Source organism: Scyliorhinus torazame, chromosome 27 (assembly GCF_047496885.1).
Source record: "Scyliorhinus torazame isolate Kashiwa2021f chromosome 27, sScyTor2.1, whole genome shotgun sequence".
Lineage (NCBI taxonomy): Eukaryota > Metazoa > Chordata > Chondrichthyes > Carcharhiniformes > Scyliorhinidae > Scyliorhinus > Scyliorhinus torazame.
This window is the reverse complement of record NC_092733.1, coordinates 24771056-24787671: the sequence shown is the minus strand read 5'-3', so window position 1 is coordinate 24787671 and position 16616 is coordinate 24771056. Positions and strand designations below refer to the sequence as shown.

General features: G+C 50.9%; 1 protein-coding gene across 2 annotated transcripts in view; it reads left to right on the top strand.

Annotated features, from left to right (window-relative positions):
- Positions 1-16616, top strand: part of LOC140403314 (adhesion G protein-coupled receptor E3-like) — a 65762-nt gene that overhangs the window by 46721 nt on the left and 2425 nt on the right. For both annotated transcript variants that reach the window (XM_072491159.1, XM_072491158.1), the window contains 6 exons: positions 182-388; positions 2962-3197; positions 4945-5011; positions 6922-7013; positions 11312-11480; positions 15310-15414. In XM_072491159.1, the coding sequence (XP_072347260.1) occupies positions 182-388; positions 2962-3197; positions 4945-5011; positions 6922-7013; positions 11312-11480; positions 15310-15414 (876 nt within the window). The remainder of the gene's footprint in view (positions 1-181; positions 389-2961; positions 3198-4944; positions 5012-6921; positions 7014-11311; positions 11481-15309; positions 15415-16616) is intronic.

The following is a 16616-nucleotide window of genomic DNA, read 5'->3' as shown; positions in this document are numbered from 1 at the left end:
GTTACTCTGGGGGAAAGGAAGGGGGACGACTCATTCTTTGCGCCCACCTATGTCCATTTGGATGAGGTACAAGCTACCATGGGCCTGGACTCCAGCAAGGAGTCAGTGCAGTCGGGACGGAAGTCAGAAAAGTCTTTCTTTTAATTGCAATAATTGTGTAACGTGGTTGTCATTGTACTAGGATGAAAATCACCTGGATCAGAATCTCGGCGTCATCACGCTGGTTGGGATCAGCGTATCGCTGGCTTGCCTGGGGCTCGCCATCATCACGTTCCGCTTCTGCACCCAAGTTACCAGCTACAACAACACCATCCACATCAACCTGTGCATCACCCTGTTCCTGGCTGAGCTCATCTTCCTGGCGGGGAGTAGCAGGACCGACAACAAGGTGAGAGGATCTCAGGATTACTGATCGCACCTCCCAATCCCCACCCCGTTACACGCCTCCCCCCCTCGCAACCTCCACCACCACCCCCCCCCCATCCCGCGCCTCCCCGCGATTCTAAAAAACATTAATTGAGCTCTAATTGGACATTCGATTAGTAATCTTCCTTTACAAACACTGCCACAAGGGGTCTCAATTTGGAGCCGCAAATACTGAAGCTGAGTTATCTTAAGCAAAAAGGTTTATTCCAAACCATTCACTCCAATTGCATCATTCTGTTTAATTCAGCAAGGTTCGATCCTCCTACAAGTCCCGAAAGACGCACTTATTCGGTGAATTGGACGTTCTGAATTCTCCCTCAGTGTACCCGAACAGGCGCCGGAGTGTGGCGACGACGGGATTTTTTTTTCCTCGGGGGCAATTTAGCACGGCCATTCCACCTAACCTGCACATCTTTGGACCGTGGGAGGAAACCGGAGCACCCGGAGTAAAGCCACGTAGACATGGGGAGAACGTATAAACTCCACGCAGACTGTCACGCGAGGCCGGAATTGAAACCTGTTCCCTGGCGCTGTGAGGCAGCAGTGCAAAACACCGTGCCGCCTGACTAAGGGATTTTCACAGTAACTTCATTGCCGTGTTAATGTAAGCCTACTTGTGACACTAATAAAGATTATTATTATTTTTATTATTAAACGCAGTTCATTAGTTGCTTACCAGATCTCTCACCTCCTGGAGACTGTTCGAATATTTCCACCTGCAGTAGTTATTGTGTCAGCCCTGCCTCAGTGGGCAGCACTCTTGCCTCTGATTCTGACAGACGTGGGTTCAAGTCCCACTCTGGCAGGCTGGAGAGTTGGGCGGGGTCAAGACAAGTTTCTCGATCTCAAAACTACCCCTCGGGGTGGGGGGGGTGGGAGGGGAATAATCATTCCTCGAGATTTTCAGAAGCTCCCCCTCAGTTGGTTCCGATTCGATTAAGAATGGCAGACGAGGCCCTTGGAGCTGGGTGACCAATCAGAGGCCTTTCACCTTGAGGTGGTGTAGCGGCCTGCAGTGGATGGTAAGCAGCTGAGAGGACGTGAGGTGTCGTCAGCAGGTCTGGCAGCATCTGTGGAGGGGGAAACAGAGTTTTGAGTCTGAACGACTAGGTTCTGAACGGGGGTGGGGGGGTGCAGAAATGTGATGGGTTTTATGCTGTTGGGAAAGGGAATCATCGAATTTACAGTGCAGAAGGAGGCCATTTGGCCCATCGAGTCTGCACCGGCCCTTAGGAAAGAGCACCCCACTTAAGCCCACACATCCACCCTATCCCTGTAACCCAGCAACCCCACTTAACTATTTTGGACACTAAGGGCAATTTATCATCGTCAATCGACCTAAGCTGCACATCTTTGGACTGTGGGAGAAAACCGGAGCACCCGGAGGAAACCCACGCACACGCGGGGAGAACGTGCAGACTCCACACAGACAGCGACCCAAGCCGGGAATCGAACCTGGGACCCTGGAGCTGTGAAGCAATTGTGCTAACCACTATGCTACTGTGTTGCCCGGTCAGTCAAGGATAGGTCAACTCCCTCCATTACCAGTGCAAACATGGCGGCAGTGTGTACCCCCCACACAATGCACTGCAGTGACTTGCCTAGGCTTCTCCAACAACTCGACGACAAGGTGGCACAATGATTAACACTGCTGCCTGTGGTGTTTACACGATCTCCCCGTGTCTGCGTGGGTTTCCTCCGGGTGCTCTAGTTTCCTCCCACAGTCCAAAGATGTGCAGGTTAGGTGGATTGCCACACTACAATTGCCCCTTAGTGTCTCGGCACACGCCGCTTAGGTTACGCGGGTAGGGCAGGTTGGGCCGAGGTGCTCTTTCAGAGGGTGGGTACGAGACCCGATGGGCCGAATGGCCTTCTTCTGCATGGGGCAGCACAGTAGCACAGTGGTTAGCACGGTTGCTTCACAGCGCCAGGGTCGCTGTCTGTGCGGAGTCTTCACGTTCTCCCCGTGTCTGCGTGGGTTTCCTCCGGTTTCCGACCACGGTCCAAAGTTGTGCGGGATGGGTGCATTGGCAATGCGACATTGCCCTTAGTGTCCAAAAGGATTAGGTGGGGTTACTGGGTTACGGGGATAGGGTGGAGGTGTGGGCTTAGACAGGGCGATCTTTCCATGGGCCGATGCAGACTCGATGGGCCGAATGGCCTCTTTCTGCACTGTAAATTCTATGTGCTATGATGCTCCAAATCCACTAACGGAAAGGACAAGGGCAGAAGGCATAGGAATACCATTACCCCCCTGCCTCCAAGTCACACACACAATCCCCACTCGGCCATTATTCATTCACTCTGTGTCAGAACCCCAGACTCCATACAGCACAGTGGGAGCACCTCCCCCACACGGGGCGATTCAAGAGAGCAGCTCACCACGACCGTCCGAGGGGCGACTAGGGAGGGGCAATAAATGCCAGCCTTGCTAGTGATCCCCAGACTGAATCCGCAGACACAGAAAACGAATTTAGAGTCAGCAAGGGTCGGTGTTTGGTGAGGATGGGATTGAACCCGTGTTCTTTATTCCAGGTTGTGTGTGGGATCATTGCTGGCTCGCTGCACTACCTCTTTCTAGCAGCCTTCGCCTGGATGTGCGTGGAAGGGATTTACCTTCACCTCATGGTCAGGAACCTCCAGAAAATAAACAACTCCTGTGCTCACAACGTGTTGAAATGGTTCATGTATCCGTTTGGTTATGGAGTGCCGGCAGTGATAGTGGCCGTTTCCGCGGCAACGCGTTCCGCTGGTTACGGAACACACCGACAGTAAGTGACATTTGGGCGCTCAAGTCTGGCGGACAGGAAGCGTGGCCTGTCCCTTTAAGCCTGCCCCCCACACACACACACACTGGTGGCCAGAGAACCATCATCGAACCACCTTCTCCGGGGCAATCAGGGAGGAGCAATAAAGGCTGGTCTTGCCCACATCTGAAGAATGAACATATAAATAAATCTAGACCCAGGTCCCAGTCGTGCATCTTTTCTGGTTTTGGCCGGCCACGCGCTGCTGCAGAAAATATTCCTGACACACAGTCTCGGGACGTTTGCCCCTCTGCACCCTTTACACAACCACTGTCCCAGTGTACATTCGGGCAGTTAAAATCCCCCTTTATAACTACTCTACAGTTTCCCTGCATGAGTGGTTGATCTGTAGACTACACCGAGGAATGTAATTGCACGCTTTTTGTTCCTTAGCTCCAGTCAAATTGATTCTCCTTGAACCCTCTGGGACATCCTCTTTCTCCAACACGGCAAAGCTCTCCTTAATCAATGCCACCATCCCTCCTTTCCTATATTTTCTGAACACTTGTGCCCAGGAATATTTACACTCAGTCCAACCCTCCCTTGAGCCAGGTCTCTGATATTTTCATAACATCATGGGCGGGATTCTCCCAACGGGAGTCTAAGTGCCGACGCCAGAGTAAAAACCGGAGTGTCATTACTTTCCCCCATACTCCGGCTGCACCTATTAACTTAGTATTCTCTGTCCCAATGCTATCTGTCTCTCCCAGTGTTTGCGTGAATCATGGTATTCCTCTGTAATATTCTCTCTCCGTTCCCACACCCCTGCCGAGTTAGTATAAAGCCCCTTCAACAGCACGAGCAAAATGTCCCACAAGGAACCCAGCCCCAGATCTGTTCCAGTGTAACACGTCCGGCTTGTACAGACACCACTTTCCTCTGAGCCTGTCCCAGGAATCTCAAGCCTTCCCTCCTGCATCATCTTTCCAGCCACCCATTCATCTGCCATGTCCTCCAATTTCTATATTCACTTGGGTGTGACACTGGGAGCAATCCAGAGATTACCACATTTGAGAGGGGCTTGATGTCCCCAGAATGAAAGAGGGAGGGAAGCGGGAGCCGGGAAGCCAAGCGAGGTTAGGGATGGGGAGCCGGAATGTGGCGACGGTTTAGTTGGAGAGAAATCCGAAACCCAGGTCGGCCTAAGCCATGGCGCCGGGGTTTGTTTGTGTCCCTGCAGCTTTGGGGGCAATGTCAGCGGGGCCGACTTCCAGATCCATGCGGCCTAGAAAAAGGAGGTGGCACAGTGGTTAGCACCGCTACCTCAGAGCGCCATGGTCCCGGGTTCAATCCCGGCCATGGGCGTCTATCAATGTGGGGTTTGCACTTTCTCCCCGTGTCTGCGTGGGTTTCCTCCGGGTGCTCCAGTTTCCTCCCACAGTCCAAAGATGTGCGGGTTAGGTGGGGTTACGGGGATGGGGCTGGGTAGGATGCTCTCTCAGAGGGTCGATGTAGACACGATGGGCCGAATGGCCTCCTTCTGCACTGTAGGGATTCGATGATTCCATGAGGTCCAGCTTGCTAAAAATCTACTTGGCTCTCTAAATTCTGATTGCAGGACCACTCTTCCTACCTCAATCATTGGTACCAATGCCGACCACGCTCTCTGGCTGTCCAACATGGTGAGTGAGGAAGGAGTGAGGTAGAGAGAGGGAGAGGATCCCATTGATGTCCCTGACTGTTTCAACTTTCTATCTCTCATGTGTTTCAGTTGCTGGCTGACGACCGAGAATGGTTTCATCTGGAGTTTTGTTGGTCCCGTCTGTGCAATAGTTCTGGTAACTATATCATCACTTCAGATGTTTGAGAAGAAAACGCTTGAGCTTCTTTACGGAATACCCACTTTAAATTCATCCCTTTAACTAAGAGTACAACGACACTGAGGTCATCTTGTGGCGCAGTGGCCATTGCCTCTAAGCCAGAAGCTCCAGATTCGATTTCCATTCCAGGACCCGGGGGGGGGTGATTCTCCGAGCCCTGCGCCGGGCCGGAGAATCAGCGCAACCGCGCCACGACGCACCCCCCCCCCACCCCCACCACCCCCCCCCCCCCCCCCACCGCCAGCGCGCGATTCTCCGAGGTGCGGAGAATCGGCGCCATTTGCGGCCGCGCATTTGGCGCGGCACTGTCCGCGGGCCGCTAGAATCGGCGGGGACGCCAATTCTCCGGCCCGGATGGGCCGAATGGCCGCGCGGATACGACTGAGTCCCACCGGCGTCGTTCACCCCTGGTCGCTGCCGGTGGGAACTCTGCGTGAACGGTCAGAGGGCGACCTGGGGGTGGGGGTGGGGGGGGGGGCTCCGTCCACGGGGGGGGGGGGGGGGTGCCTCCGATGGGGTCTGGCCCGTGATCGGGGCCCACCGATCGGCGGGCCGGCCTCTGCCCGCCCCCCCCCCCCCCCCCCCCCCCGGGCCTACTTTCCCTGCGAGGCCGGCCCCTGAACACCGACACCATGTTGGACGGGGCCAGCACGCTAAAGAAGTCCCCCGCGCATGCGCGGGTTGGCACGACGACCATTTGGCGCCGGGAAGGGAGGCTGGAGCGGCGTGAACGGGCACGGGGCCAGAATCGGTCAGCCCCGTGCCCGTTTCACACCGTTGCGTTTCACGACGGCGCGAACACTGGGGCTCCATATTGGAGAATCGCCCCCCAGATGTCTAAAGGAGGTGCGTTCATAACGTGACCAGACAGGTTGAGTATCAACCTGCAAAATCCTTCCTACAAACAGGCCCACGTCGGGTGGAAGTGGTCAGTTCGAGGGGCTGAATGGCCTCCCTGGGCAATGAAAGCACCTTTAAGGAAAGGCAGTGGAGCTTTGTGGAACAAAGCTGCACCTTAGGAAAACACGTCTCTCCTGGAGTTAGGGGAGAGTAAGGATTAATAACTCGGCTGTTTGACTGACACTCCATCGCACAGAAGCCAGGGTCCCTGTGCGTTGCAGAGTATAACATACATGGGACAGAAAGACAAACCTCCACCTGTCTCTCAGGGTACAGCATTATTTTCTACTGTGGTACGCACAGAAATTAAAATCTTGTTCTTTCACACTGGCCCACCTCAGCAATAACAATTTGCATTTATACAGCGCCTAACGGGGTAAAACATCCCACAACACTTGACGTAAATATGATCAGGTAACATCTGCCACCGAGCCACGCGAGAAGAGACTAGGGGAGGTGAGCAGAGGCGCTAAGGGGCGTCTTAAAGGGAGGGAGGGAGGCTGAGGGCGGGAACTCCGGGGCTGAACAGCTGTCAATGATGGAGGGATTTAGATTGGGAGTGCTCAACAGGCTGGAGTTGGAGGAGTGGAGATACCTCGGAGGTTAGAGTGCCGCGGAGGGGGGATTACAGAAATAGAGAGGATGCGGCCGTGGAGAGAGTCAAGGCATTTTCAGACCAGGAGCCAGTGTAGAATGACAAGAACCGGCAGTGACGGGTGAATTGGGCTTGATACACAGTGTTTTGGATGTGCTCAAGTCTATGGGGAAGGTGGGAGACCAGCCAGGAGTGCATTGAAATAGTCATAATTCATAAAGTCAGTGATACAACTGGGAGCCATAAATATCATTGACAACAAGGAGTAGCTAAATATTCTATCACAAGGCAACCCAGAGCACTACCTGTTGGCCTAATAGCAAGATTTCTCCATTGTTCGAAGTGAATTTGTTCCCTTTCCCTTTCTTCACAGTTTAATACAGTCCTCTTCGCTGTGACGCTCTGGATACTGAGGGCACAGCTCACGCGACTGAATGCAGAAGTCACAAAAATGAAGGATATGAGGTCAGTGAACCCCAGGCTCAGACCGCAAGCCTTACGGAGGGAAAGGGAAACTACTTTATTTCAGGTGTACCCAGGATTTTGCCCGCTCCCTTTCTCCTCTCCCCTGACTCTCCTAAGGCATTTTGTAGACGCGGCCGTACCCGACTGGTAACAAGCTATTCAACTGCCATGGGCATCATCCTCAAACCTGCCTCTGTGTTGAGACAGCATTCATACATACAAACTTTCCAGTGGTGATGCTCCAGTTGTACAGAACTTTGGTCAGATCTCCTCTGGACTGCCACATTCAGTTGTGGATATAGGAGCCGTCAATGCAGGCTCATGAGGCTGCCAGCAGAGCTAAAAGGGTTAAATCATGAGGACAGGTTATATAGATCAGGCTCGTATTCCCTTTAACTCGGTGTTGTGTTAAATTGTTCTAATTTGATTATGTGAGTCCGGTAACTGATCTATGCTCACTGTGTTTGAGTGCTTAAGCCTGGGTGTGGACTCAGAGCAATAAACAGACACCACATAAGCTAGTAGAAGCTTCTGGAAGGAAGGCATAGACATTTTAAAACATTGTAAAAAATGCTATTGTTATGGGCGAGGTGTTTTCAGAACCCCAAAATGTATCATGGAGTTCAACCAACCTCCCCCTTTAATGGATTGTTACTTTTGAAGCACACGGTTTGTTCCCCAGGTGTGGTATTACAATTATGGACACGTGGTTTTTAACACAAAACTATGTTTATTCCATGAACTCAACTTAACCTTTTAAATAAACATTGGATCACTTAACACTCCTTACTTCAAAGATAACCCCGAAACTAATACAACACTAAATAAACCCTCAAAATGTTCCTTTAAACATCCAAAAGACTTCACCTTTAACAACAGACATGAGGTTACATTCAATATATTTATAGTCTTTGGATTTGCAGACATCCACAGACCAGCTCTGTGTTTTCTTCCTGCAGCTCTTTTCAAAACACACAGACACTCCCAGCTTTCTCCTCAAACTGAAACCAAAAGCAGAAATGAGCTCAGCTCCCCCCAACATCTGACATCACTTCAGTAATATGATCAGCTCCATTCCTTAAAGGTACATTGCTTAAACATCCATTTCTTAAAGGTATTCTCACATGACACTATCAATAAAGTTCCAGCACACTTAGAAAGTCTTGTAGCAGAATGGGTAGTGTCCCTGCCTCTGAGCCAGAGACTCGGGTGCGAGTGCCACCCAGGATTTGACGGCTGAGGAAGGTGGATTCACAACCTGACCAAACAGGTTGAGTGTGTCAACCAGCAAAATCCTTCCAAACACGCCAATGTCTGGCAGTAAGAGCAGGAGAGACTCTTAGTCAGCCACGCTTGAGGGGGAGTGGTGCCCCTCTAGCTATAAACCCCCGGTGACAGACTTGTTCTGGGGAAAAGCCTCACAATGGGAGCAAATTAAACTCTGCTTTGAGCACCGCTAGGTGCGGGAAGTAAAACAATCAAACAACACTTTGAAACCAGTTTCACGGGGCGGAACAGTGGTTAGCACTGCTGCCTCACAGCGCCAGGGACCCAGGTTCAATTCCGGCCTGTGCGGAGTTTGCACTTTCTCCCCGTGTCTGCGTGGGTTTCCTCCGGGTGCTCCGGTTTCCTCCCACAGTCCAAAGATGTTCAGGTTCGGCGGTTTGGCCGTGATAAATTGCCCCGAGGTGAGGGTTACAGGGATGGGGTGGGGAATTGGGCCTAGTAGGGTGGTCATTCAGAGGGCCGGTGCAGACCTGATGGGCCGAATGGCCTCCTTCTTCACTGTAGGGATCTATGATCTCTGCACTGCTCTGTGGAAAATCAAAGATATGAAATGTACAGCATTGAGTAAATTAGAGTGATCTGATCGAGGTGTTTAAAATGTTGAATTGATTCGACAGGTTAGTTTTGAAGAAACTATTCCCTCTGGTGGAGGAGTCGTGAAGGGCTTAACTCTAATTTGAAGGAGGGAAAGATGAGGCAGAATTCAGGAAGCCCCTCCTCACACTAATGGTGGGAGAAATCTGAGACCCTGTCCCCCAAAGGCTTTGGATGCCGAGTGTCAGTGGAACTGGGACTGACAGATTTTCTCCTGGGTAAGGGTGTAAAAGAACATGGCACCAGGGTGGGAAAATGGAGTTGAGGCGCAGATTGGCCGACAGAACAGGCCCAATGGGCTGAATAGCCCAATCCTGTTCCTCGGAGCCAAACAGAGGGACCCACTGAATAGATTTCACATGCAGAATAGCCTACATAAAAGACTGAAAATTGTTTCTGAGTCGTAAACAAACACCCAACGTTTATGAGTAACGCTCCCAGAGCCAATAGAATTAAACAGAATTAAGGCCTGTATTGAAACTGGATACAAAATGTCATTGAGCAAGATCACGGACAGACTACGTGTACCTGCAGTTACTCCACTGCAGTCCATGTTAAGTGGTGTGGGAGGACCGTAGTTATACTGCTCTCCGCACCGTGCGCCAGTCAGCGGATTGCTGAGGTTCGACTCACTGACCGCCAATTGTGGGTGAAAGTTGCAGAGCAGTGGAAGTTCTCTCCGACGCCTTTGAAGCGTTTGTATCTCTCAAAGTAACAACTCTAGTCGATGATGGGCGAGGTGCATTAAAAGGCATCACCAACGCAAAACTGCCCTATGGCATTAACCTTTTAAGATCAAGATATGCCTTAATACACCCTCTCCTATGACCTCAGTATGTCGCAAAAGTGTCCAACAGCGAATAAAGTTCAGAAGTAAAATTCCCCTGCTCTTTTTCAAAATGTTGCCTGGAGGATCTCCTCCATCTGCCTGACAGGGCAGAACTCATCTGAAAGACAATTTTTTTTTTATTCGTTCATGGAACGTGGGCGTCGCAGGCTGTGCCAGCATTTATTGCCCATCCCTAATTGCCCTGGAGGGGGCAATTAAGAGTCAATCACGTTGCTATGGATCTGGAGTCACATGTAGGCCAGACCAGGTAAGGACGGCAGATTTCCTTCCCGAAAGGACATCAGTGAACCAGATGTGTTTTTACAATGGTTTCATGGTCATCATTAGACTTTTCATTCCAGGTTTTTATTGAATTCAAATTTCACCATCTGCTGTGGCGGGATTTGACCCTGGGTCCACGGAGCGTTACTCTGGGTCTCGTGTTTACTAGTCCAGTGACAATACCACAATTCCACCTCTGACAGTGCAGCACTGCCGGTGTTGCGTCCTAGGTATTGCGATTAAGCCTCTGGAATAGGACTTAAGCCCAAAATCTTCTGCCTCACGGATGAGCATACGGCCCACTGAGGGACTGCCTTCTGAGGAGAGATTAAACAGGTTTGATCTGCACTCCTTGGAGTTCAGAAGAATGAGAGGTGTAGTGATTGAATCATCGAAGATTGTTGGGGGTTAGGCAGGGTAAATGTTGGGAGGCAGAGTCTCATAATAAGGAGGAGCTCATTTAACTCAGATTTGAAGAAGAATTTCTTCTCGCCGAGAGCAGCGACCCTTTGGAATTCTTTATCCCAGGAAGCTGTGTAGGCCGAGGCCTTGAGCATTTTCAACGCCGAGATCGATAGGTTTTTAATCAGTGGGGGAGTTAAGGGTTACAGAGAGACGGCAGGAAAGTAGATTTAGTGAGTGTTATATCAGCCATGATTTTATGAAATGGCGGAGCAGAGTTGAAGGGCTGAATGGCCCACTCCTGTACCTATTTCTCATGGTTTTATGGTCACAGTTGTGACATTCTGTGCCTTGGACAAGATGTGAAAGTTGTCAGGACCTGGGAGGCCAAGTTTTCATAGATTATCATAGAATTTACAGTGCAGAAGGAGGCCATTCGGCCCATCGAGTCTGCACTGGCTCTTTGAAAGAGCACCTTTGAAAGAAGGTCAACACCTTCACCCTATCCCCATTACCCAGCAACCCCACCCAACACTAAGGGCAATTTTGGACACTAAGGACAATTTATCATGGCCAATCCACCTAACCTCCACATTTTTGGACTGTGGGAGGAAACCGGAACACCCGGAGGAAACCCACGCACACACGGGGAGGATGTGCAGACTCCGCACAGACAGCGACCCAAGCCGGAATCGAGCCTGGGACCCTGGAGCTGTGAAGCAATTGTGCTATCCACAATGCTACCATGCTGCCCAAGTTCATTCCCCATTTTCCAACAATGCAGAGCATTGAGGAGCAGTTTAAATTGAAGAAACTTTCAATTCACTGTGTTAAGCTAACCAGTGAAAGAGTGCGTTATAACTCGCTGCTGCCCTTGCCTCACTGAACTCTCTGCTCTTTACAGAATGCTGACGCTTAAAGCCATCGCACAAGTGTTTATCCTGGGCTGCACCTGGATTTTGGGACTGTTCCACTTCCAGTCTTCAACACTGGTGATGGCCTATTTATTCACCATCATCAACAGTTTCCAGGGAATTTTTATCTTCATCATCCTCTGCTTGTTAAATCGTCAGGTAAGACGTTCTCTCTGCTTCCTCTGCTGCTCTTGGAGTGCCCTCGGTGAGTTCATTTCACCTCCACCCCTGAAGTGGGTAATGGGGTTCAGAGCAATCACCCCCGCTCACAGGGACAAGGTGTAAGCTCAGGCAGGGAGTAATCAGCTGGCTACTGAGCCACTGGCACCTTGGCAACTCTCAGCTTCCATGTTATAGTTCTCTCAAACGGGGTAAGTAAGGACTCGATGGAGGAGGAGGGTGGTGCAGGTTTTAGCTCGACCATTGAGAAAGTGACAGGATCGGGCGTGTGGTGTTCAATGGTTCAATTGTTCTGTGTTTGATTATGTCTGTCTGTTGACTAATCTACACTCACTGTGCTTGATGAGCTAAGTCTGATGTGATGACTGCCGGTGAACACAACATCCAGTTTGAGCCTGGAGTTGAATCTCTCACCACCTCCCATCCTCTAGCTCCCTCTTCACTCCTCTCACGTCATTCTCTCCTCTCCTATTTCCTCCTTTCCCCCCTCCTCTTTTCCACTCTGTGCCCTACTGCAATAATCTCGCCAAGGCCAGCCTTCTAGCACCAAATCCCTTTATTGGAATAATGAAAAAAGCCGCTAGCAAAACCCCGTGACCTACAGCTTGCCGATCCTGGTTGAAGAAGCGGGTTTTAAGCTCCCGCTGCTCATTCCCCATTGGGCGAGCTCCACCTGCTTAATAGGGGAATTCATATTCCACGAAGCCCATTGGGAGATCTATTGTCAATCCCTTGTGTCCTGCATGGTCACTATAACAACCCCCCCCCCCCCCCCCCCAAGGTCGTTTCCCTCTCAATACCCCGAGGACGTCCCTCCCGCCGCTTGGCAATCGGTCTGAGGTCTGTTGAGGGTGGAGCCGGATCTGGTGGTGTGAACCAAATTGGAGGCCTTTGCTTCCGGAGGGAGCATCGAAGGTTTACTGACAGAGAATCCCCTTCGAGGCCATCTTCAGTCGGAGTGCCGGCTTCCATCTTGGAATCTGTGTCCACAGTCTCTGGGGTGACGGGCGTAGGGTGAGCTTCGAGTTCTGGTCGGGCACTAGCGGCGGCCGCCTCCATGGCCGGCAACGGGGCCTGCTCGAGGGCTGACTCTCCACTCCTGAGGTGGTCCAGGTGTTTCCTCATAGCTTTACCCTGGCCCTTCACTTTATAAGATACTGGTCCCGGTTTCTCCATTACGATCCCAGGAACCCAGCTGGAGCCATCTCCAAAGTTTCTCACATAAACCAGATCACCCGTCTTAAAAGTTCTTTCAGCCCTGGCAAGAGTCACATTTTGTTCTGGTTCTCTTGTTGGGATTCCGCCCTCTCCGCCAGGTTTGGGAATATTAGGCTTGGCCTCGTATGAAGCCGCCGTCCCATTAACAGTTCCTCCGGGGCGATTCCTGTCGTTGCATGAGGAATGGTCCTGTAGTCGAACAGAAACCGTGTCAGTTTGGTCTGTATGGACGCTGCCGGCTGCTTCTTCACGCCGGTTTTAAAAGTCTCCGCCACCCGTTCCGCCAGCCCAATTGACGACGGGCGATAAGATGCTGTCCGGCTGTGTCGGATACCATTGGATTGGATCTCCCCACAGGTGAAGGCCGTTGTCGGAAACTGGGGCCTCTGGGATTCCTTGTGTGGAAAAACTCTGCCGGAGTCTCTCGATTGTAACGTGGGAGGTAGTGGAGCTTATGTGGTGTATCTCCAAACTTTTGGACTGTGTATTCACCGGGATCAAAAACGTGGGACCCAGGAAAGATCTGGCGAAATCCGCATGCACTCACACCCATGGCCTGCCCGGCCACTCCCATGAATGTAGGGAGGCTGAAGAAGGTATTTGGTTCTCTGGAATAGATCACATTGTTTTATCAGGTCCGTCATGTCTGAGTCGTGGTCGGGCCACCAGACCTAGCTTCAGCCGAGCATTTTCATTTCTAATACCCCAGAGTGGCCATTAAGCAGTCCCATTAGTATTGGGCAACACTCTAGATGAGGGACCACCACTCGAGATCCCCAAACAATGATGCCGGCCTCAACACTGAGCTCAACTTTCTCGATTAGATACGGTTTGTCCTCCACTTCACTGTTCAGGATCATGTGCCTCAAATTAGACAGTTTTGGATCCTTTGGCGTCCAGGCCTTTATTTGCCTTGAAAATGCTGGCAAAGCTTCTCAACAATTTAGGATCATCGTGACCTCTACCAATGCTGGCAGTGGAGCCGGGCTTGTGGGCAGCGGAATGTAACTCCACGCATTGGCATTCCAGGGCGGTGCTCGCAAAGATATTCATAAGCTGCAAGTAACAGGGTTCAGGGGCAGCACTGTGGCACAGTGGTTAGCACTGCTGCCTGACGGTGCCAAGGACTCAGGTTCAATCCTCGGGTCATTGTCCGTGTGGAGTTTGCACGTTCTCCCCGTGTCGGCGTGGGCCTCGCTCCCACAACCCAAAGATGTGCAGGGTAGGTGGATTGGCCACGCTAAATCACCCCTTAAAAAAAATAACAGGGCCCAATGCTGTATCTGGGTGGAGGTGATGGGGGCCTTATCCTCTTTAAAAAGTCCCAGTAAGGGCCTGAGGTCGGTCACTATTATGAAACGCCTGCCGTAGACTACCAATGAAACCTTTTTACACCCAACACGGCTGCCAAACCCTCCTCAATTTGAGAATACCTCAGCTGGGCATCCAAAAGGACCCCGGAAGCACAGGAGATGGACCTTTCCGTCCAGTCGTTCCAGTGGTGTGAGAGTACTCTCCCAACCCGTAAGGGGAAGCATCGCATGCAAAGATGAGTTCCTTCTTGGGGTCATAATGGGCCAATAGGTTGGACAAAAAGTTGCTGTTTAACTTAATTGAAGGTTTCCACTTGTGACACTTCCCAAGACCGTTTTTAGTACTTCCGAGCAATGAATGCAAAGAGGCCCAATTCGGGATAGATTTTCCATCGTGATTTACTAATCTCAGGAAGGATTTTAACCCCATGGTATTCCTTGATAGCCTTCACCTCGTCCTCTACTGGATGTAGACCGTTTTTATCCACCTGATAGCCGAATAAGATCAATCGCTGATCTCCTGTGTCCTTCGTGGCTACTATGTCCACTCCTCTCTCCTCCCCTACCACTCTCTTCTGACACTCCCTGCCTCTCCTCCTTTCCTTCTCCCCTTCTCCATTTTGCACCTCCTCACCTCTCCCATCTCCCATCCCTTCCCTTTATCTCTCTCCCTCCTCCCCTTACCTCCCTTCTCCCCTGTCTCCCTCCCCTCTCGCGACCTTACTTCCCTCCTTTTTTTCCCATTCCTTCCATCCCCCTCTTCCCTTCTCTCTCCTCTGTGTCCTCTCCTCTCTACCGTCTTCTCTCATACTGATTCCACACATTCCCTCTCTCTGTCCTATCCTTTCCCCCCCCCCCCACCCCCACCCCCACACCCGTGCCCCTTACAAAGGGAGCACCGTGTCCTCTTGAACAATGGCTCACTCTTTGTATTTGTTTTCTTAAACTGTACAAACTTGCATGTAGCAAGAGCAAATGGTGCAGGAAGACTTGCTGGGTGTTAGATGAATTGACTCCGTCTCCTCAAAGCCTTTAGTTGCTGTGGAGCAAAACAACACAAAATCCCAGCCCATCAACATCCCATGGGCGGACAGGCAATGAATGGAGAGGCAGGAAGCAACGTGTCTGCCAAAGGCCACCAGTGTAGTGTGTGATATGGATTATTAAAAGAACAAGGATATGACTTCTGTGAAATAGCGTCCCTTCAAGATAAGCCTGGATTTTCTGTTTGAAACATGTCGATTAAAATCTGCTTTCTGTGTAACTTGCGGCCAAAGGTGAGAGATGGATACAGGGCCTGGTTCAATCGGCTGTGCATGATCAGGAAGAAAGCTATCTTCGCGGATTCTGGATCTGTCAGCGTGCCGATGACCACTGCAACAGTAAGTAGGCCATTGGTCCACTGTGAAGGAAATGCTTTGTTACCAGTCATGCTGAGCTGTCATAATACTCCTTCACCACTGAGAAAATAGTCACTGACCTTGGGCTGAGTGCTCAACATCACACCATGTATTCATCCACCCAGTGGAAATAACTGCTGGCCCATTGGCCAGCCAATGACTCGTAACCTTTGATGTAAATGATGTGACTTGTGGAGGCTTTACGGGACATTATTATACTTCCTTTTCCTCCAATGCAAGTTTGGGGATTAAGGAACGTTGAAACACTCTTTATTGAAGCAGGCGAATGGGATACAATTAACAAATGTCCATAACTCAGCATTCTCAAGATGGAGACTGTGCCAGATTTTTGATTTTCCCGGATATTGGATGAACTGCCATGAGACATTTTTTATTTTCTCATCGGATGTAGACTTCGATTGCCCATCCCTAATTGTCCTTGAACGCAATCGCCTACGGGCAATGAAAGTAAGATAAGATATGGGCACAGGTTTACATTTGTGTACCAGGGACCCTTTAGGAAGCATGTCAACATCACTGCTCACATTAGCTTCCGTAAGACCAGAAAGTCCTCAAAGTGTGTGGACCTCACACGTGTATAAATGCCATTACATCAGCATGCAATATCTTTTCAATGGGTCCGTGCAATGACAATCTGTTTATCATAGAATCCCAACTGTGCAGTAAGAGGCTGTTCGGCCCAGTGAATCTGCACCTACCCTCTGAAAGAGCACCCGACCCAAGCCCAACCCCTGCCCCATTCCCGTAACCTCACCTCACCTTTTTGGACATTAAGGGGCAATTTAGCATGGCCAATCCACCTAACCTGCACATCCCTGGCCACTAAGGGGCAATTTAGCATGGCCAATCCACCTAACCTGCACATCCCTGGACACTACGGGGCAATTCAACACGGCCAATCCACCCAACCTGTACATCTTTGGACACCAAGGGGAAATTTAGCGTGGCCAATCCACCTAACCTGCTCATCTTTGGACTGCGGGAGCAAACCGGATCACCCGGAGGAAACCCATGCAGACACGGGGAGAAAGTGCAAACTCCACACCGACAGTCACCTGAGGCTGGAATTGAACCTGGGTCCCTGGCGCTGTGGGGCAGTAGTGCTAACGACTGTGACACCGTGCCGTCCTACTCGCTAATAAGAATCTGAGCCTATCGGTTCT